Source organism: Coloeus monedula, assembly GCF_965178545.1.
Source record: "Coloeus monedula genome assembly, chromosome: 26".
Classification (NCBI taxonomy): Eukaryota; Metazoa; Chordata; class Aves; order Passeriformes; family Corvidae; genus Coloeus; species Coloeus monedula.
In genome coordinates, this window is record NC_138806.1 from 2,099,301 (window position 1) to 2,119,745 (window position 20,445).

The 20,445-nt window shown below is 48.8% G+C and overlaps 1 protein-coding gene across 1 annotated transcript in view; it reads left to right on the forward strand.

Moving 5' to 3' along the window:
- NSF (N-ethylmaleimide sensitive factor, vesicle fusing ATPase) overlaps window positions 1-20,445 on the forward strand; it is a 74,172-nt gene that overhangs the window by 1,195 nt on the left and 52,532 nt on the right. Inside the window, exons 2-3 of the mRNA XM_082297131.1 lie at window positions 11,574-11,659; window positions 18,568-18,667. Of these exons, the coding sequence (XP_082153257.1) occupies window positions 11,574-11,659; window positions 18,568-18,667 (186 nt within the window). The remainder of the gene's footprint in view (window positions 1-11,573; window positions 11,660-18,567; window positions 18,668-20,445) is intronic.

Below are 20,445 nucleotides of genomic sequence, written 5' to 3' on the forward strand. Positions count from 1 at the left end.
CTTTAATATGTGAAGGAACAGCCTTGTCTATGAAATCCCTTCTTGTGGTGCCTGTACATCCCCTCTTTTCGGGTGTCCAGGTGCTGCAGGATGTGTTTGGATTGCTCTGCTCTTTGCCAGGAGCTCAGTCATGCTTTGCTGGGTAGCAGCCTGAGAAAGTCACATTTTTCATTAGTGCTTGCCTTTGGCTGGAATCTTGTCTCTAGGCCAAGTGATTCAGTGTTTGAAATCCTGGAGAATTGGTTTTCCAAGTGTTTTTTTGTGTTGTGCTGGGCTGGTGGATGGAGGGCACCTGGTGCAGTGCTGTGGTGCAGAGCAGGGGTGAGGAATGTGGCCTGTGATGTGCTGTGCATCGCAGGTGCTCCAGTGCCACCCCTGAAATGTGCTGAGTAATTGAGAAAAACCCCATGTTTTATGGTCTGTTTCTCGTTAAGAGCTTTTCCTCTGTCCCTGCTCCAGATTCTTGGTCTCACCTCCTTCCTTGCACCTTTTTTCTTCATCTCACCTTTTGCAATAACCCAAGGAGATCTGTGAGCCTTGACTGGCTTTTTTCAGCTTTCTGTTGCCCAGAACAGGAACCCAGTGCTCTGGCCAGTGGTAAGATTGTTTTACCCACACTGGATGTGGTTCTGAAACTCCCTGGGCCTACATCAACCCAGCTGCAGTGGTCCTGCCTTTCCCCCTGCTCCCCTGAACCGTCCCAGCTGTGTCCTCAGGGAACACCCTCATGCATGCTCTGAGTGCTGGGACTGGGGTGACTGGGGATGTGGGGAGGAAGGAGAAGGATCAACTTCAACTTTGTTCTTCTGCTTTGAGCTTTTCTGCTACTAAAAACCTGAGAAAATGTGCCTTTATTTGACCAGCTTGGAAGCCTGGTGGAGGAAAAGGGGATTTATGTGAGTTTAAAGGAAAGATTGATGCTTAGTTGCCTCCTAATCTGGCAGTTGGATGGGTGATGCTCTCCTTGGGTTACCAGGAAGCTTCTTAGTATTCAGTGTTTTCATGATTTGCCTACAAATGCAGTTATTGCAGAGTTATCAGGTTATTTAATGCTATGAAGAGAGTCCTTAAGCTGAGTGTTCCATCTCCCTCCCCAAGCTGGATCTGATCCTTCGAATGCTTTCCATGTGAGTTACCAAGGGAGCTGCCTGCTCCTTCCAGCTGGCCCGTGGGACAGCAGCAGTGCTGGGGAGGATGAGGAGCAGGGAGAGCAGGCAGCAGCATCTGCGACACCGGAGCTGTGTCGGTGTAAATACGGAGCAGATGGTGGGAGGATGGAGGTGTGTGATATCTCCAGGCGCAACAGGTGAGTCTGATGCTGGAACACTGGTGCTGCTCTGTTGTCAGCGTTTTTAACAGGTGCTTCAACCTGGAGGATGGGAAGAGGAGCTTCAGTGACTCCTCCTGCCCTGAAAATCTGTCCTGCGATGCCATTTAGAGCTTAATCTCTTTTATTGGACTCATGTGATTCGGTTTGTGTGTGTGCAGTCTCACAGGGAGAAATGAAGGGCTGTCCTGGTTTACAAGAGAAACAAAATATTTAAACTTCCAGTAATATTTTGAATAATTCAGGTGAATGATAAGCCAAATCTGATTAATTGTGAGATGCTGTTTCAGGTGTGTTACTCTGCTCCCCTAATTGCACTGGGTCTCTCCATGGCAAGGAAGAGACGGTGATTAGTGGTGATTGAGGTTTACAGGAAAAACAGTTTATGATGATTTGGAATAATGACTGTTTCTGTAATGATTTATTCTGTATTGCTGCATGGGAATCATTAGGCACGCAGGCAGAGCAGTGAGGCATCTGCAGGAGAGGGAATGGTGGGAAGCTGCTGTGTCTGTGCCTGGTTATGGATCCCTTGTACCAAGTGGACCCCTGGAAGTTCACTGGCACTGTCTGTAACTAATTGATTTGAGCTACATCAGGAATTAGTTCCCAAAGGGATCTAGAAAGGCCAGATAATTTCTGTGCCTTGTTCCAGTGAGTGTGAAGCTGTAGATCCAGCACAAGCTGCATTTCTGCCTGTGTCTGCACAGGCTGGAGAGCTCCATGGGACTGGGGTGGGATAGGGAGCAGGTCAGGGTGCTGCTGGCTCCTCTGGCAGCAGGGCTGCTGCTCCCCAGGGCAGCTGTGTGGGTAGGGTGCTCATATGGATGTTGGTGAGGATCCCCCAGCAGAGACATTGCTGTGCTTTTCTTTAAGGAATATGAGATTTGTGATGGCTGAACTTGTTAGAAATAATGGCTGTTTCAGGGGGTGTTACTGGTGTAACAGATCCATTTTTGTTCATCTGCTGTTTGGGGCTCCTTTAGGGTGGTATTGCCTTTAGCCCAGTGAGAGCAGACTGCCCTGTTGGCTCCTCAGAAGAGACTCCCCTTATGTTGGGTTGGAAATGGTTTTGGATTCACTCAGGTACTGGATGGTGCCTGACCCTGCAGAGTGGTGCTATCACTCCTGTCGAGGGCCTGAGACTGAGCACAGGGTCCTGCTGGCATCTGGTGACACCAAGCGTCCAATCCAGAGGTGCAGCAGGAGTGGGAAGGTGGGGAAGGAGAGAGTCCCTTGGTGTTCTGTGCTGCCAAAGGCATTGCTGGCCTAACCCTGCTCTCTTGTGCTTCTTGCAGCCATCACAGAATCGTGGAATGGTTTGGGTTGGAAGGACCTTGAAGTCCACTCAGTGCTACCCCCTGCCACAGGCAGGGACACCTTCCACTATCCCAGGCTGCTGCAAGCCCCATCCAGCCTGGCCTTGGATGCTTCCAGGGATGGGGCAGCCACAGCTGCTCTGGGCACCCTGTGCCAGGCCCTCACCACCCTCACAGGGAAGAATTCCTTCCTAATATTTAATCTATATAATATACTTGAAACAGCACTTTCAATGAATAACATTTGGCTTATTATTTGCTTGAATTATTTAAAAATACTTAAAATCTAGACAGAGTGGTTTTAGGTTGGATAGTTCGGTAGGGACTTCGAATAAGGGGGGCTGGGCTTTATGTTTAGGGGTTAAAGCTGTAAGGTGATTTCTGATAACATATGGAACCAGCCTTCAGAGATGCAGGCGTTGTCAGGCAACTAAAGAAACGTTTGTGAATCAACTTAGTTCCTTCTTGCAGCCTGGTACTGATCCTGCTGTCGTCACTTAGTTTTTTTTTAGTATTTCCTAATGCGTAATACGAAGAAATGGGTTTTTAGCAATGTTTCAGGGAAATGGGAGAAAACTCAGTCTGAATCTCTGTTTCTCTGATCACTTCTGCAACCTCTTAACTGTCTTGTGAAATCATCACAAATCAACTTGTGGCCTGCTTTCAGGACTTCTGCCTTGCTGAATTATTTAAAATAAAGCCACATCGTTTGTTAAAAACTCTAAAATTGTTCAGAATAAAATTCTAATGGCCATGTGAATGTTTGTGGGCATGGGATATCTGGCCCTGTCATCTTTGATTAATTTGTTGCTTGGCCCAGTGCTGCAGAAGCAGTGTGTCCTAAGCTTGTGCTTAAAGAGTCACTGCCAGAGGGAGATGTCAGTGCTGCCTCTCCATCTCCAGTTTTTGGGGTGCTGGTGTGCCACACCTCTTCTATTATGTGGACCTGCCAGAATAATTAAACTTAGTTAGTAGTGGTTTCTTTAGTAGAAAAAAGTATTTTTAAAAAGTCAGAGAATCTTTTTTATGATCATTTAAATTGTGAATTTCTTAAGTTTTGCTTTTAAATTTTTTTTCCCCAGAGGACAGCAAGATCTTCTCTTTTCCCCTCCTGTTCTGGATTCTCTGCCTCAGAGCACAGAGGTCATTCAGGAGGCTCAGGAAAAACCCTGACTGAATTTGGAAGAAGTTCTGTCATTAAATCAGATCTGCTTGAGTCCACAGAAAAGCAGTCCCTAGAAAGTAGTGGCACTTCTGTTTTGCTGAATTACCCACCAGGCAGAACGTGGTTTCAGTGCAATGAAATCACCATTGATTCCTTTTTTTACCTGAAAACAACTAAAATGTAGGTCCCCATGTCATGGAGTGATCTTTTTTTTGATCCAGGGTTGGTGGACATGTCCAGGTGCCCTCACAAGTGTAGGAGGAGATGAGCTTTAGGGAGAGCTGGTGCAGTGACACCCCTGAGCAGTGGGACAGAGATCTTGGTAACTGCAGTGGCTTTTGGAAGGGATGAGGTTGAGCCTGGGGGCTCTGCAGGATGTGTTCAGGATGCTGTCTCACATCAGGGAGGCTCTCTGGCAGAGACCAGAGTTTTGTGATGAAATTCCCATATTGACCATCTCTAGAAGGTTTTGGACCCCCCAGAAATTAGAGTGCTGTGTTGGAGAGGGTCTGTGAACAGAAAAAGCCAAACAAGAAACCCAGTTGCTAAAATTAATGGAAGAGCTTCCGGCGCAGTGCCCTGGAACTGTGTCTGAGCCAGCTGATTGTGCTGCTGCTCATAAACCAAGGCTGGATATCCAGTTCCTCAGGCACTCCTGCCCTGCTGCTCTGCTCCTTCCTGTGCAGGCAGATCCTGCCCTCAGGGAGGTCAGAGGTTTGCAGTATGAAAAGATTTAACACTTTTCTCTGCTCTCCTGGGATGCAATAAAGCAATGACCTTCTATCAAAAAATCTGGAATAATTGATGCCCTGGAGTTGGGTCATGTGCTCTTTCTGTCAAAAATAGAGCAATATTTGCAAGCTGCTGCATCTTAAGCTGCTGGTGACTGGGTGCTGTTTGGTACATCAGAGTCAGGGGAAGTTCAGTGCCAGGTGCTGCCTATGTCAGTGCTGGTGTGAGTTGTAAATCCTCAGGGACAGCAGCATCCTGGGCTTTCACTGGGCAGATTCCAAGGGGGATGTTTTTAACATTGACATATATTCACATTGTCCCTGTTGCCGTTGGGTAACTTTTCTAAATAAATGGATGAAATCTGCATCCGTGAGGTGTCCTCACTGCTCATGTGGCAAAATCCTGTGACCTGCATCCCAGGCCCACAACTTATTCCGGTGGGGTAGTGGTTCATTCCCTTGGCATTTTTTAAAGATGTTTAGATGAAACACAACAAACAACAATTCCCTGTAATTAAATTGGTGATCATCCTGGCTTGAGGAAGGAATGTGAGGCAACATCCACTCAAAAAATGGATGTATTAATTACAAATGCACATATCCTGGGTCATTATTGCTTAATGGGAAGGTGGAGCTGCTGTTCCCACTGAACAGTCAGAGAGCAGCTCCCTGGTTCTGAGGCACAGCATCTCAGGTACAGGTGTATTTCCTAAAATCTCTTACTGATCATGTTGTAAAGAGCTGATCTGGAGAAGGACATCTTCGGGCAGAGCAACCTGTGCAATTCGGCTGTAGATGCTCTGCTTGAAGAAGCTCTCCTTTAGCACTCTTGATTCTTCTGCTCTGGTGGATCAGGCAAACCCTTGGAACTCTTTGTTCTTGGGACTGTAAATTGTCTTTTTCCTGATGTTGGCAAATATTGGCAATAGCAGAGCCAGATTCCCAAAGCTGTGAGCACCTCCTTAACTGCAGGTGAACAGCGCTAGAGTGACGGAGCTGCCCTTGCAGATCTGAGTTCATCTGAACTTTGCAAACAAAGGGAAGCAGCAGTAAAACCCAGTAATAATTTAATTGTGGGAGAGGCCCTTCTGCCCTGATGAAGTGGCTCTGGAGTGCCAGGATGGGCAGTAATTTCCGGTCTCGGGGCCAGGGAGCACAGGGCTGCTCTCAGAGAGAGAAACTGGGAGATGCGTTGAGTGTCTGATAAAGGGTGCCCAGTGAAGAGTGTCTGGTGTCTCCTGCTGCCCGTCTGTGCTGGGGCAGAGCTCTCCTGCCAGGCGAGGACAACACAGGGAAAACATTCCCTGTTTCATTTCCAGCCCTGGGTGATGCAGGAGGTGCTGATGGGAGCTCTTCCCTCTCTCCTCCTCTGAGCTGTTTGGGTTTCTGCGTTGCAGGGGTGGCCGTGGCACAGCACGATCACGATCACGGGAGGTGATTCACAGTGTGGGAGTGGCTCAGGGGGCGTGGGAAGGAGGGATCCATCTCATCCAGGGTTCTCTGGACTCTGCAGTGAAGTTGCCTTGGTGGTGGCTCACTCAGTGTTCCCAGGCTTTGTCAAAAATGTGAATATTAGTTCTGAGATTTTAGGTTCCCAGTGTGTTCCTCTTTATTAGGAGAAGAAAAATGATGTTTCTGAGTTTGTTATCGAGAGAGAATGCAGCTCCTTCCTGAGGAGAGTAAAAGCTTCCAGCAAACAACTAGAGGTCAAGCGGAGCAGGTGGAATGGCCAGGCCTGAGCAGGGAGTCAGGGCTGTGTGTTCCAGGGACAGCAGTTTATCCTGCCAGCACAGCTGCTACAGGTCTGGAAAGGCCTGTCTGGCCAGCCCTGCTGGTCCAAAAAGTTCCTTGTAGGTTGATTTCCTCTTGTGGCTGCAGAAATATGGAAGCTTTATTCAGTATTTTTTGACACGTGCAGGAAAGCCCTCTGCAAGCTACTAAATGCCCTTAGTTAATTTAAAAAATTGTTTAGAACCACAGCATTTAGGACAACTTGTGTCCCTGAGTCTGGTCCCTGACAGTGACAGCATGTTGTCATTCCTTTTACAAATATTACTGAATTGTTCTTTAGAGGAGCCTTGGTTTTGTCTTTACTGTTGCCCTCTGTGACAGAGCCAGCTTCCCCTCCAGCTCAGGAATCCATTCTTACCTGCCAGCCAGGAGCTCTGCTGGTGTTGCTGTTTTATGCCCATTTCTTCTGTCCTTCAGTGTTGAGTTGTTGCTCAGCTCCATGGTGTGTGTGTGGATGTAGAGAGCAGACTCAGTCCTTGGGCTTCCCTGTGCTGGGAGCTTGGTTGGTCTCCTTCTTGCAGGCTGGTGCTGAGCCAGCTCTGCAGCTCCTCCTCCTGCTGCAGCTGCTGGTTGTCACCTGTGTGCAGCCAGAGGTGTTAATGTCCATCTGGGATCTTGGTGTCCCCTGGATCTGTAGATAAAGGCAGGGCTTTGTGTGTGTCTGGTTTCTGTCAGGAGCATACTCCTGGATAATGTGTAGGATCTATGATTCATCATCTCAGTTCCCTGTTTACTGTCAGAGCTCCTTTGACATCATAATTCTTCCTGTCAGTATTTAAACTTCATTTTATTTGAGACTCGTAGTGGTGAGCGAGTGTTTGACTTGGAGGCAGCCATGGTTCCTGCAGAGTCACCTCTGCTCGGGCTCTAGGGAGTGTGGGCTAAACTGCTTCCCAGGAATTACACCTGCACAGGTGGTTCTCTGCCCTCTTTGGGTGATGAGGCTCTGGGCTTGGAGAGACTTTGGTGCGCAACAGCTGTTACAGGAAAGCTTGGGTGCTTTTTGGAGCGGGAGCCCCATCTCAGTGCAGCTGGCAGTGGGCTCTGCTGGGGAAATGGAAATGTCTGGTACCCAGAGTTGTCACGTTTCCTAACACTCCTCTGCCAACACCTGTGTGCCAGAAATTCCATCTCTGTGCACCTGCATATACATGGGATTTGTATCTGTGTCTGTTTTACCCAAAGGAGAATTTAAAACATACAATACTTGAACAATATTTGTTCTGTACAAACCATGTGGAAACAGGGCACAGAACAAAACCAGCCTCGGCTTTAGAGGCTGTTTCATAATCTCTTGCTCAGCATTAGGAAATGAAATGAGTTCAGATGTCCTGGATGAGGAGCATCTCCACCTTGGCACTTAATGTTTCAGCTCTTCTCAGTACCAGCTGACAGCAGAGCACTTCAGTCATTGCCACCACCTTATCTCTGTGGGGAGAAACATGTTTTTCCTTGGCTTCCTCTGCCATCAGCCTTCATGATTCACAAGAGGTGAATTGACAAAACACAAAAAGTGTGGTTTATGTCTGTATGAAAATATCCAAATAGCAGCACCACTTTCTGGGCTTTGGCAGAGGTTTGGAGTGAATGATCTCCAGAGGGTCCTTCCAACCCCAGCTATTCTGTGATTTTGTGAACAAGTGAGTTTCTTATTTTCTGTGGAGGAAAAGGAGTCCTTGCGGCTTTGGAAAAAAAATCTCTGAAAGATCAGATGTTATGGTGATTGTTTCTATTATGTAGCTGTTTGTTCTTCAGGGCAACTTTTCTTTGTAAAAATAAAATATGCCAATGTCATTGAGCCTCCTGGGTTTTGAGGCAATGTTACTGCTTTGTCACAAACCCAGAGGTGGGGTCCTTCACGTTTGTCTCTGAGTGAGATTTATCAGTGTATCGTATGGTCTTGTTTTTCTCTTGGCAAACAGAAGGGATGATGGAGCAGGCCTCTGCCCAGACTTGGGTTTAATAGCAGGTGCTGCCTGGCTGATGCTGGATGATGGATGCTGTAGCTGGGAATGCTTCAGCAGTGTGCAGTCACCTCCTTAGGACTTCACTGTCCTTGGAGTCTCCTCTTTGCGTAAACCAGAACAATACCTGCAGGCAGGGAAGTTCTTTTGCCTAATTTAACCCTAATTTACCTTCTTTAGGCCAAATTTATCTATGTTGTGGGCGTGGGTGTAACAGTAACCTGTGAGGGTGTGTGGGTCACCTCCAGCCTGGCAGTGCCAGGGGGTGACTGCGGCACGTCACCCTGCTGTCACCTGCAGGAGCTGCTCTCTGGCTTGTTAGAGCTGTGTCTTGTCTGGTTGCCAGCAGTAATCTGCCAGTTTGCTAAGAATTAGTTTGTGTAAACCTACTTTGAGATTCCTAGGAACACTCACAAGGATTTTTCTGCCCCTGATGTGGTGTGTAAGTGGCGGCAGTGGCGTGGGGTGGCAGAGAAGGGAGAGGGGCAGGTTCTGGGACTCCTTGTGCTGCTGTCCTGGGAAGCTGCAACCCAAAATGCAAGAGCTTGGAGTGTTCCTGACAGTAGCACCACTGCCATATGCCAGCCATGTGTTCCAGCCCTGCACTGCTGCATTTATGCCAGGAAAGCTTCCTCAGGAGCAGCCTGTGCCCCTGTCCTGGCTGTGACAGCTCAGCTGCTTGACAGAGACAGGGATCCATCCCTGTGAGCAGCAGCGCTGGGATATGAGCTCTGGGGGGAGGGCAGGTAAGAGGAAGCCCCTGCAGCTCCCCACAACAGTGTGTTCCTCCTTCCTGCTGGGGTGATTGCCAGTTTAATCATCACCTCTTCTGTGACCAGATTCCCTCAAGCTGTCCCTTGCACCCTTGTGGAGCTCCATGCCCGGGAGTGACACCCCTGTCTTGCAGCTGTGTGATGTTAAAACTTTTTCAGAATATAGATAATGTTCTGAAGAGCTGCAAAATCTTGGAGCTTGAGGAGGGTATGTACTGGAGGGCTGGGAGCAGAGATGTTGCCTGAAATGTTGGTCATTGCCAGGGAGAAATGGGCTCCTGCCAGACAGCCCAGGAGGAGGAGCTGGGCTCTGGGATGGCTGGCATGGTTGGTGCTGCTGCTGCAACAGCCACGTTATTTCACGTGTCAGACACCCAAGGGTGTTTTGCCATCATCTCTCCTCTGCTGCAGAGCTTGCAAAGGGAGCAGTTGTTGCTGGATTTGGAATGCATTCCTTGCTATTCCTGCATTTCCTAAAGCACAGTGTTCCAAGTGCAGACAGGAGCGGCGGCTTGGCCGGGCGCTCGCTGCGTGTAGGAAGCAGTTTGTCACTGAGGATTAAAAATGCAGCTGAGGACTAGTGCTGTAAAAAGGTTTAATCCAGGAGCTCCATGTCCACTTTTCTCCAGAAATATCCCCTGTAATGCGTTTTATCAGGGCGTGTCCTTCCCAAAACCGTGCCCTGCAGATGGGAGAAGTGATAAAATGGTGAATGTTTGCTGTGAAGTGCCCCAGGCCAAGGGGCCTCAGCAGACAGGTTGTGTATCTCATAAATCCACCGATGTCATACATTTTATTACAGGAACATTTGAGTCTTTTATCACACTCAGCATTCAGGTAGATAAATCTGCTTCTGGTCTGAAAATGGAATCTTTTTTGGTTGTCACATATGTCAAGGGCAATTGAGCATTATTCAGTAAAAGTAATGAATTGGTCCTTTTCTAAATAGCAAGTACTTGAGACAAATCACATTGTGCCATAAAAGTTGATCTGAGCTTTAGAGCAGGCTGGCTGCAGGGCACACCGGGGGGGGGGAATTTCTCTGACTCTTGTCCCAGAGGGGCTGGGGGAGGAAGGCTGAGCAGGACAATAACTCCTGGGAAATGATTTAGCTGTGTGTGTTGGGATCAGTGCGTTTCCTGTGCTTGCTGTTGGGATTTAAGGGTGTCTTAAGAGAAAATCCATCCTGAATTGCTTTTAGCAATAGGCTGACAGTGTCAAATAGTTTCTGTTGCGCTGCCTGCAAATTTGTATCTGACAGAGGTGGCTGTGCTTTGATTCTGAAAATGACACCTTGGGGGGCAAGTTAAGCTTTTCCCCAAATGAAATTTCTTCAGTCCATAGCTAGTGATAGAAACATCCTGCCTTTTCCATCCCTTTCTCCACTTCTGGAGGCATTTTGATCCCAATTTTCATCGTTCAGCCATTGTTTTGTGGTATAATTCTGCGGGAGCAGGTGGGGTGTAGGATGGGGCTGAGGTCCCTCTGCTGTGCTTCCCCCGTGCTCCATCCTGCCTCGTGATGGGGATGGGCAGCCTGGGCTGGGAGTGCTGCTATTTCAGTTTTTAATTGCTGATTGATGAGTAACAGTAGAAGGGACAAAAATGAACAGATACTCTTGAAATAAGATTGCTCCTCTGACATTAGAAAATAGAAAGAGGGGGAGAACTCCCCCACAAAATTTGTTGCAGTATTTTTTTTTCATAGTGATAGGCTGGAATTAACTATTTTACCTAATTTTCTTCTCTGTGTTACGGATCTGGGATGTTTCCTATAGAGTAGAAAATACTCACATGTGATATTTCTTTTGAGAAGTGGTACAAAGGGGTTGTGGGGTTGGATAGCAGCTGGCTGAGGTTAAACCTTCCTGTGGACTCTCAGTGCTGCCCTGCACTGCACTGGGTGAAGGGGTTTATGCAGAACGGATATGCTGAAATTTCAGTTTTCTGAGTGCTGTTCAGGGAACAGGGAAGGTCACGTCTTTATCCCACCCTTTCTCCCCGCATGGTCTCTGACCCCGCCCAGCACGATGAAACAGGGTTACCCAGGGCTGCAGGGGAACTGCTGCTTTCCCTTAGAAGCTTTCAGAATATCCCAGTGTCCTGTCACTGGGCAGGAAATACCTTCCAGGGAATGCAGGTTACTGCTGCCTTGTGGCAACATTCAGGGAAGCTTCAGAGTGCCAGGGTTCACTTGCAAGTTAACAGTGTTTGCCTTGCAAGCTTCCTCCCAGGTAATTTTAAAGGATTTATGTAGGTAGGGTGGAAAATACAAAGTACATGATAGGCCCAAAATGCAGAGCTTTAGGATACACGTACCTGTGACCCATGGAAGTGTTTGGAGAAACCTGGAAGAGGAGCTGGTTGATCCCAGTGGGCTCTCAGAGTGTGCCAGGACTCACAAGACCTGTTTTGTGCTTTGTGGTTTTGCAGAAGACTTGAGGCTTGGCTTAGTAAAGGAAAATCAGAATTTTATTTGACTTTTCCCCCCCTCTTTCTTGTAGCCTATGCAAGCAGCGAGATGTCCCACGGATGAGCTGTCCTTAACCAACTGTGCTGTGGTGAACGAGAAGGACTTCCAGTCTGGGCAGTAAGTGTGCACTGTTGCTCTTTCAGCTTTTAACCAAAAAGGAATTGTTTTCAAAATTTGGATGGAGGGGGAATGACATTTCAGGTTTGGAAAGCTGAACACAGCAGTTTGATTAACAAAACTTCTGTGTCTTTAGAGATCAGAACTTTAAATGTGGCTCTTTCTGGAAATGGGAGATGCTGGAAGAAGGGTGACAGTTTCTCTGTAGCGTTTCTTTCTCGGGAACTGCATCTGCTTAACTAATAGAATCATTTTAATTAAGGACTGTTTGTGATCATTTTTGTTTGTTTTGGTTTTGCTTTTGTTCCTGTTACATAGTGAGAATATTTGAACTATTTCAAAAACGTTTTTATCGTTTTGTTGCATTACTCGGGGCATCTTCTCACTTTCACATGATATGGGAGTGCTGAGCAGAGCCAGGAGGACTCTCTCTTGTTCTTGGGGTTTTCATGCACAAGAACAAAAGGGAGAAGCAGCCAGAGTGTGGGCACAACAAGTTGGATTCTTTAATTGCAGTTCTGGGGTGGCTGATAGAACCTGACTCTGGGATTTACTTCTGTTTGGTGGAAACTACATGAATTTTTCAGCTCAGCCCACACAGAAGGGTTTTGTATTACAAGAAGCCAATTCACATACTCAGATTCCTTGCTTTGCTGCAGCTTTAGGGAAGCTCTGGCAGATTTTAGTATGTAGGTTGTAGACAGAAGTCATTAATTTCAGCTAAAAGGGAATATCATGTGCAGCACAAGGCTGAAGGGCTTGGGTTTGAAAAATGGGAAAAAATGTTCAAGGAGATACTGAATCATATGCCCAGGCCTTAGATAAAAATACCTGCCCCAGGTGAACTCTGCTAAGGATGGAGAGCACAGCGGTGCTGAACTGCAGGGATGCAGGGATGTGTTTAGGATTTGCCTCTCTGTGCTGTCAGTTAGCTCTGCTGCCCTGGGACCTGTCCTGGCCCTGCAGCGATGAACTGAACTGAGATTGTACGAGCCTAACCTGAATATAAAATGCCAAAACTAAACAAAACCACCCCCCAGCAAGCAGAACTTTTAGGCTCAGAAGCAGGCAAAAGTGTCTGCTTGGTGTTTTTTTGAAAAGACGCTGGTCTTTTCAAAGGATGGTTTTCCCCAGGTAGATTTTTTTCCTAAGTAATTGAGTTACAAAAATACCTGAACTGAGCATTGTACCTCATGCATTATAAAAACTTTAATTTCCTCCAATATGGATGTCCTGGAGGGACCCAGCTGCCAGACTTGCAGCCGGCTGTGTTCCTTTCTCTTCCAGAACCCTCTCTCCTGGCATTTGTGGCAGCTTGCAGGAAGCAATGCCCCGGGATGTGGTTCTGGCTGTGCCCATTCTCCTGGGAGCTGTTTATTTCTAGCAGTTGGTGCTCACACACCAGCAGCGTGTGTTTGGTTGGGAGCAGATGCTGCAGATGGCTTTGCAGTGTCAGATGGAGCACAGGGAAGCTCCCGGTGTTCGGCAGTGCTGGGCTGGAGTCGGTGCTGCATTGCAGATCCCTGGAGCCCTCCCTGGCTGCAGCTCCTGCCCCTGCCTCGGGTCCCTCACCACGGCTGCCTGCTCAGGGGGGCTTTTGGTGACATCTCCACAAAGGGCTCTGCTCTAGCACTGCTGGGGATGTAGAGCTGGAGTTTGCCCTTGCATCAAGGAGATGATTTAGCCCCAGGGTGCTGCTGAACATCTTCTCATGCTTCGCTTTCTGCACCCCGTGAGCTGGGCAGGGATGAGTCAGTGCTTGGTGCCGCAGGAGTTCACAGGAGGCCACGCGCTGTGTGATCCCAGTGTATGCTGTGTCGTGGTTTGGGGAGCAGCACCATCTTGAGGTCCTGTGTCCTGCTTCTACCTTGAGGAGGCCCAGTGCAGTTTGGAGAGAGAAACCAGTTCTGAACACAGCCAGGCTGTGAGGGGACAGCAGTCAGGGCATGCTGTCTGAATGGCAGGCTTGTGTTCGTGTTAAGAACTGGTTGTGCTTATCTTTCTCATGGGAAGCCCATCCCTCCTAGGCCAGTTTAGTTTCCTGAGGAGCCCTTGCTGAATGATTGCTGTGGATTCCCAAACAGGCACTGTATGGGATGAGATCCCTGCTGGCACCTCTGCACAGGTACCTGAGTCATCCCCTCCCTCACAGGAGCCCCGCTCCTGCTTCAGCAACATAAAAACTGATGCACTTGCAGGTTAATTCATGTCTGGTGGAGTTTCTCTTAGTTTTCTCAGCCTGGCCAGCAAACTTACCAGCAGTTTACTGGGCCCAGTTTCCTGGAGCCCTTCCTAAGAGCTGGCATCACACGCATTGGATCTGACAGTTCCAGGCGAGGATTTACACATGGAATAGAGCAGCAATTCCACCTGGGAGAGCTCTGGGAGCTGTCAGGCCCCGGTGATTCGTTGTTCTTTTTGTTCCTGTATAAGCTGAAGCTCTTAATGAGGTTGAGATTTCCCCCATGTGTCTCCATGAGCTCTCTGAGCTCATTCCTGGTGAACATCAGTGTAGGAAAATGCATTTAGTTTTTCTGCTATTGCCTTATTTTGAGCATTTGTGGTACTTAGGTTGCTTACAGCCTGTTGGAAGCTGCCTGCTCCTGCTGTCTTTGAGAAGAGACATGGTTGTCCCTGTGCTTTATGCAGATTTTTCTCACAGAACCTGTCACGATTTGACCTTTCCTAGTATTTTCTTTCAGAAAGCTGATTTTTTTTTTTTTTCATTTTTCCTCTTTGCTTTTTCTTCCTGGCATCTCTTTGTCTGTTGTCAAGCTTTGCTGTCTTTCTGCTTTGCTGGAGATGTTTTTGGTGAATGGAATACTCCAGCACAGTAATTGGTATGAAGTCTTTGTGGATACTCCTCCCCAGTATTTTTACCAAGTATTGTCATTTTCCTGCATTTTGGGTCTTTGAAGTGAAGCCCAGCAGTGGTGGAGTTTGTTCTTCCTGCAGAGATGCTGAATCTTTACATGTTGAAGTCACTGTTGTGTGCGCTGGGGCTTTAAAAAGCTTTAATTTTGGGTCTTTTCCTGTCTCATGAGCTGCTTCCCATCAGGTGTTAGTTCTCATCAAGTGCATTTTGTGATGAAGTATTCCAGAATTGTAGCTGGAACTTGTGTGTTGCCTCCAGGTGTGTTTCTCTCTTGCTCTGCAGTGTCACACCTTCCTTTCCAGTTTGTTGTGTGTCGATACTAATTTGGATTTCTCAGGGTGATTCTGTGCTGGAAAAATCCTGATTTCAGTCCTGGCCTCCTGGACAGTTCTCTGCTTTATCTCTCTCTTTCTCTCAGTTTGAAATGAGCTGTCCTTGGAGCACTGTTCCATCTGGGGAGGATCACTGCTCGTCCCTGCTGCTGGTGCTCTCCCAAATCATGGAATCATACAATGGTTTGGGCTGCAAGGGGACCTTGAAGACCATCCAGTGCCACCCCCTGCCATGGGCAGGGACACCTTCTACTGTCTCAGGATACTCCAAGTCCCATCCAACCTGGCCTGGGACACTTCCCAGGGATGTGGCAGCCACAGTTTCTGTGGGCAGCCTGTGCCAGTGCAGCCTGTTCCTGGCTAATGCACCTCGGGGGGATGTTACCCACCTTTGCTGCAGGGATGTGTTGCTGGCTCCTGTTGTGCTCATTGTCCACCTGGATTCCAGGGCTTCTTAGCCCCCAGTTGGCCCCCAGCCTGCACTGGTGCATGGGATTGTTCCCCTGCGTGGAGGACTTTGCATTTTCCCTTATTGAGCTTGATGGGATCTGTCAAGGTCCCTCTGAGCAGCAGCACACCCAGGTGTGTCCCCTGTGGGCTGGCTGAGGAGCTTTGTCCCTTCAGCTGCTCAGGAATGAAGGGGTTAAATAGTTTTGGCCCCATGTGGACACGTGTGTGGTGAGCACAGGCCAGTGCTCTCCTGCAGTGGGATTTGCACACCCAGTGCTCTCCTGCAGTGGGATTGGCACACCCAGTGCTCTCCTGCAGTGGGATTGGCACACCCAGTGCTCTCCTGCAGTGGGATTTGCACACCCAGTGCTCTCCTGCAGTGGGATTGGCACACCCAGTGCTCTCCTGCAGTGGGATTGGCACACCCAGTGCTCTCCTGCAGTGGGATTGGCACACCCAGTGCTCTCCTGCAGTGGGATTGGCACACCCAGTGCTCTCCTGCAGTGGGATTGGCACACCCAGTGCTCTCCTGCAGTGGGATTTGCACACCCAGTGCTCTCCTGCAGTGGGATTGGCACACCCAGTGCTCTCCTGCAGTGGGATTGGCACACCCAGTGCTCTCCTGCAGTGGGATTGGCACACCCAGTGCTCTCCTGCAGTGGGATTTGCACACCCAGTGCTCTCCTGCAGTGGGATTTGGTGCTGTTGGCCGCAGCCCCAAGTGCAGCAGTTCAGCCTCCAGCCCCCCTCCCTGCCCAGTCTGTATCACAGCAGTGTCTGAGGATGGTTGTGCCAGGCAGTGTGGAAAGTTTGCTAATGTTGGGATAAATCCAGCTCTCCCTTCAGCCCCAGAGCTCACCATTTCATTGGAGAAAGCCGTTGTGCTGGTCAGGATGGATTTTCCTTTGTAAATCCACGCTGACCACTCCTAAATCCATGCTCAGAGTGACTCCCAGTCACTTTCTTGTGCTTTAATATGTTTGGCTTCCCGGATTAGTTGCTCTGTCACTTCCCTAGGGTGTAAGGTGAGGCTGACCAGCCTGTAATTCCTTGGATCCTCCTACCTGAAGGCAGGAGTGACATCTGCTGTCTTCCGATCTCCATAAATCTTCCCTGGCTGCCATGCAGCACTAATAAATGCCTTGTTCTCCCCTGTAACATTTGTATGGAACTTCACCACCTATACCAGTTTCCTGGATTTATGCCTGGGGCAGAAGGAGGAGGAGAGGGAGGGGTGTCCTGGCAGCTGATGGGTGATTTTGGGTCAGAATCAGTGAGGACTCCGCTCAGTGTCTGCCTGAGCTGGGAGCTCTGTTGTCACTTTGGTGTGTTGAAAATGCTTCTGTCATGCCAGGCCACCAAGTGCCAGCAGTGCCTGGGAAGGATTTGCAGGTGGCAGCTGGCCATGGCTCCTGGTTTGGGCTGCCATGGCTCCTGGTTTGGGCTACATTTCCTCTTGTCTCCAAGGGCCATAAGTTCCTTCCTGCCTGTGGCTGGAGCTGTTCTGCTCACAGGATGGAGCCAGTGCAGATCCTCACTTGGATGGTGCTGGATTGGCTGTGCAAATGAAAGTACAGGGAGCATACGTGCACAGAAAGCATGGACTGCAGGGAGGGAGGAGGGCCAGGAGTGTGGGCCTTGGCTGCCAGCACAGCTCATCCTGCCCTTCCTGACTGTGGGGTTGGTGAGGGGTAAAATCCCATGGAGGTGGTGCCTTGTGTACCCCAGTGTGTGACAGTGCCAGCAGTGGGAGAGGAAGATGAGGTGAACCCTGATTCCACCATCACCCTGCTGCCAGAGCACACAAATCCCAGCCTCCTTTGGTTTTGCTTTCTTGAGCCAGCAAGCTGTCTGCCTATCACATGATAAGAGCTATCAGGCATAGTCTGAGGAGAGCTAGAAGCAGCTTTTGAGTATCTTTGTTGCTGACAGCTTCAATTCTGAGTGTGACAGACAGGCACATGCCGTGGCTGCTGCTGTGTCTGCTCCTGACTGCTTGTATTGCTCTGGTTTTATAACTGTTCTATAATGGAAACTTAGAATCATTGAGGAAAAGGCCTCCCAGATCATTGAGCCAAGTCTGTGGCCAATCCCCACCTTGTCACCCAGCCCAGAGCACTGAGTGCCATGTCCAGGCATTCCTTGGACCCCTCCAGGGATGGGCACTCCACCACCTCCCCGGGCAGCCCCTTCCATGATGTTCTTCCTGATGTTCAATCCAAACCTCCCCTGGCACAGCTTGAGGCCATTTCCTCTTGTCCTGTCCCTTGCTCCCTGGGAGCAGAGGCCAACCCCACCCCCAGCTGCTCCCTCCTGTCAGGGAGTTGTGGAGAGTGAGAAGGTCCAGGCTGAGCCCCCCCAGCTCCCTCCTGGTGCTCCAGACCCTTCCACAGCTCCGTTCCCTTCCCTGGACAGGCTCCAGCCCCTCAATGTCTTCCTTGCAGTGAGGAGCCAGAACCAACCCGAGTGCTCAAGGTGTGGCCTCACCACTGCCCAGCACAGGGGACAGTCACTGCCCTGGGCCTGCTGGCCACACTCTTTCTGATACAGGCCAGGTGCCCTTGGCCTTTTTGCCCACCTGGGCACATGCCAGCTCCTGTTCAGCTGCTGTTGATCAGCGCCCCCAGGTCCTTTCCCACTGGTTCTCCTTCCAACACTGTGATGCTGTTTTTCCAGCCACTCGGATGCTGTCTGAGTTCAAGATCAGTTGGTCACTTGTGCCAGGAGGAACAGCTGCATGGCCTGTGTGATTTTACTTTTTGTACAGAAATTCCTCCCATTATTTCCTGCTGTCAAACTTCTAAACAATACACTCAGATCCCTGTATGGGCTTTGCATCTACTTCTTGTTGGCATCACAGCTGGGGACAGTGCTTATTGGGGGTAAGATACTGATGCTTTGGTGTTAATGCTTGAGATGTGAAACCGGTGTTGATTTTTAGCTGTAGCAGCTTCAGTTTGTGGTTGTGGTTTGGTTCTCTCATTTCTACAGTGCAGTCCTGAAGTTAAGGGCTACTGGGGGGGATGTAAATAGTAATTTTTGGTGCAAAGTCTTGCAGTTGGGCTTTGAGATGCCACTGTACCAGCGAGGGTGATGGGCTCTGTCACTCTGCTGCGCGCCTGCGTCGAGCTGTGGTTTTCCTGTGCAGCCCCAGAGATAAGCTGGGTGTTTCTTTTGGGCTCTCACAGCACTGTGAACAATGCAAAACCCTCCTGGTACACGCCAGAGTAAAATACTGATCTCTTTTCTAGGCATGTTGTGGTGAAGACCTCTCCCAACCACAAATACATCTTCACACTGAGAACCCACCCCTCGGTCATCCCTGGCAGCATCGCCTTCAGCTTGCCCCAGGTACGGCGTGGTTGGACTTTCTACTCTTCTACAAAATAAGCAAAATCTCTTTTGGGATCAGGATTGAAGATAAGTTCTCTAGTTGGAGTAAATGTATGCTGCAAATTTGATTTCTGCCAGCAGAAGTTCAAGGAGACTTGTACTACAACTGAAGTGACTGTGCTTACATTACTTTGATATATTTTTAGTGCATGGTGGGATAAAGATACCTGAAAAGGTGTAATTTAACCTTTTAAAAATCTACCAGAAATAAACGATTTGAAAAAGAAAAGCCTAAGCAATATCTGCCCTTCCCTGTGAATCTTTATTGTTCCCTATTTTCCCTTGGCTTTACAGGGTTTCTTTGCTGTGTTTTTTAAGACCTGCCAGAAGTTTTATTGACTACATTCAGTCATTGGTAGTGTTTTTAGATGAAAAGTGCAAGGAAATGCATAAAAGAACCTCAAAACCCCTTTGTCTTGGCTTTCTTAATTAAGTCATCATCAGATGTTAAGTGATGGTTAGAATAAATAATGAATATAATTAACTTCTAAATCAAAAAATGAAGCTTGTAGCTTTTAACTCTCAGCCTGAGTGTCATCCCATGAACCTGCAGCAATCATTGTCTCTGACTCAGTGCTTTCATATCTCCCTGCCAGTGACTGCTCCAAAGCCCAGTCTCTGTGCTGCAAACGCAGGAGGGTTTTTTTCCTCAGCACGTCTTGGCACAAGCCCCCAGATGACATTTTGCCTTTTGATGTGCTGTTGGAACTGGGTCTGTCTGGAGGAGTGGGTGGGGGATGTTATGTTGACCAGTGTCTGGCTGTGGTTTGTGATGCCCAAACTGCCCAGCAGTGACCTGAGTGCACTGACTTTAACAGCATAAGCATCTCCTGCTGGTCACTGTGTTGATTTTTATATGTTGCAGTTGTTGTTGTGCAGCCAGGAGAGCCCCTCTGCCAAGGGGTGAGGCCTGGTGCTCCCTGTGGAGAAGGGGCTGTGTAGGGAATGTTGCAGTTTTTGGGAGGTGAGTGCTTGATTTGTAGGATTATAGAGCTGTTTGGGTTCGACAGGGCCTTTAAAGGCTGAATGAACAGGGACGTTTCCCACTAGACCAGTTTGTTCACAGCCCTTGTCCAATATGACCTTGAATGTTCCCTGGAACCTCTCTGGGCAACCTGGCCCAGGGTTTTACCATTTTCACCATATGAAATGTCTGAATTCACCCTCTTTTAGTTTAAAGCCACTTCCCCTTGTACTATTGCTGCAGTCCCTACTTAAAAGTCTGTCCCCAGATTTAAGTCCTCTTTAGGTATCGAAAGGCCACAATGAGATCCCCCCAGAGCCTTCTCCAGGCTAAACAGCCCCCATTCCCTCAGCCTGTCTCCATAGCAGAGCTGTTCCAGCCCTCTGAGCACTGGGGTGTTCCTCATGCTGGGTGTTAATTCCCAGGGTTTCCCAGAGCCTTGGATGGTTGCAGTCAGTCTCACACCAAGCGCGTGTTCACTGTTCCTGTTCAGGGATGGTGATGTCTGTGCTCTGAGGCCTCCAGAACATCTGCTTGTTGTTCATTCACTATTCTTGTGGAGTTCTTGACCACCTTTGCTCTGTGGTAATCTTGGGTGTGACAAATTTTGTATCCTGAGAGCCTAAAATCTGAACTGCTGCACAGTGATGAGAAACCTTTAGCAGAAACCAGCCAAGTGAACATGGGAGTTGAGCTGTATCTCTTGCCTCAGAGAAGATCCTCACTAATCTTCCCCCAGAGGGTGCTGGGCACTGCCCAGGCTCCCCAGGGA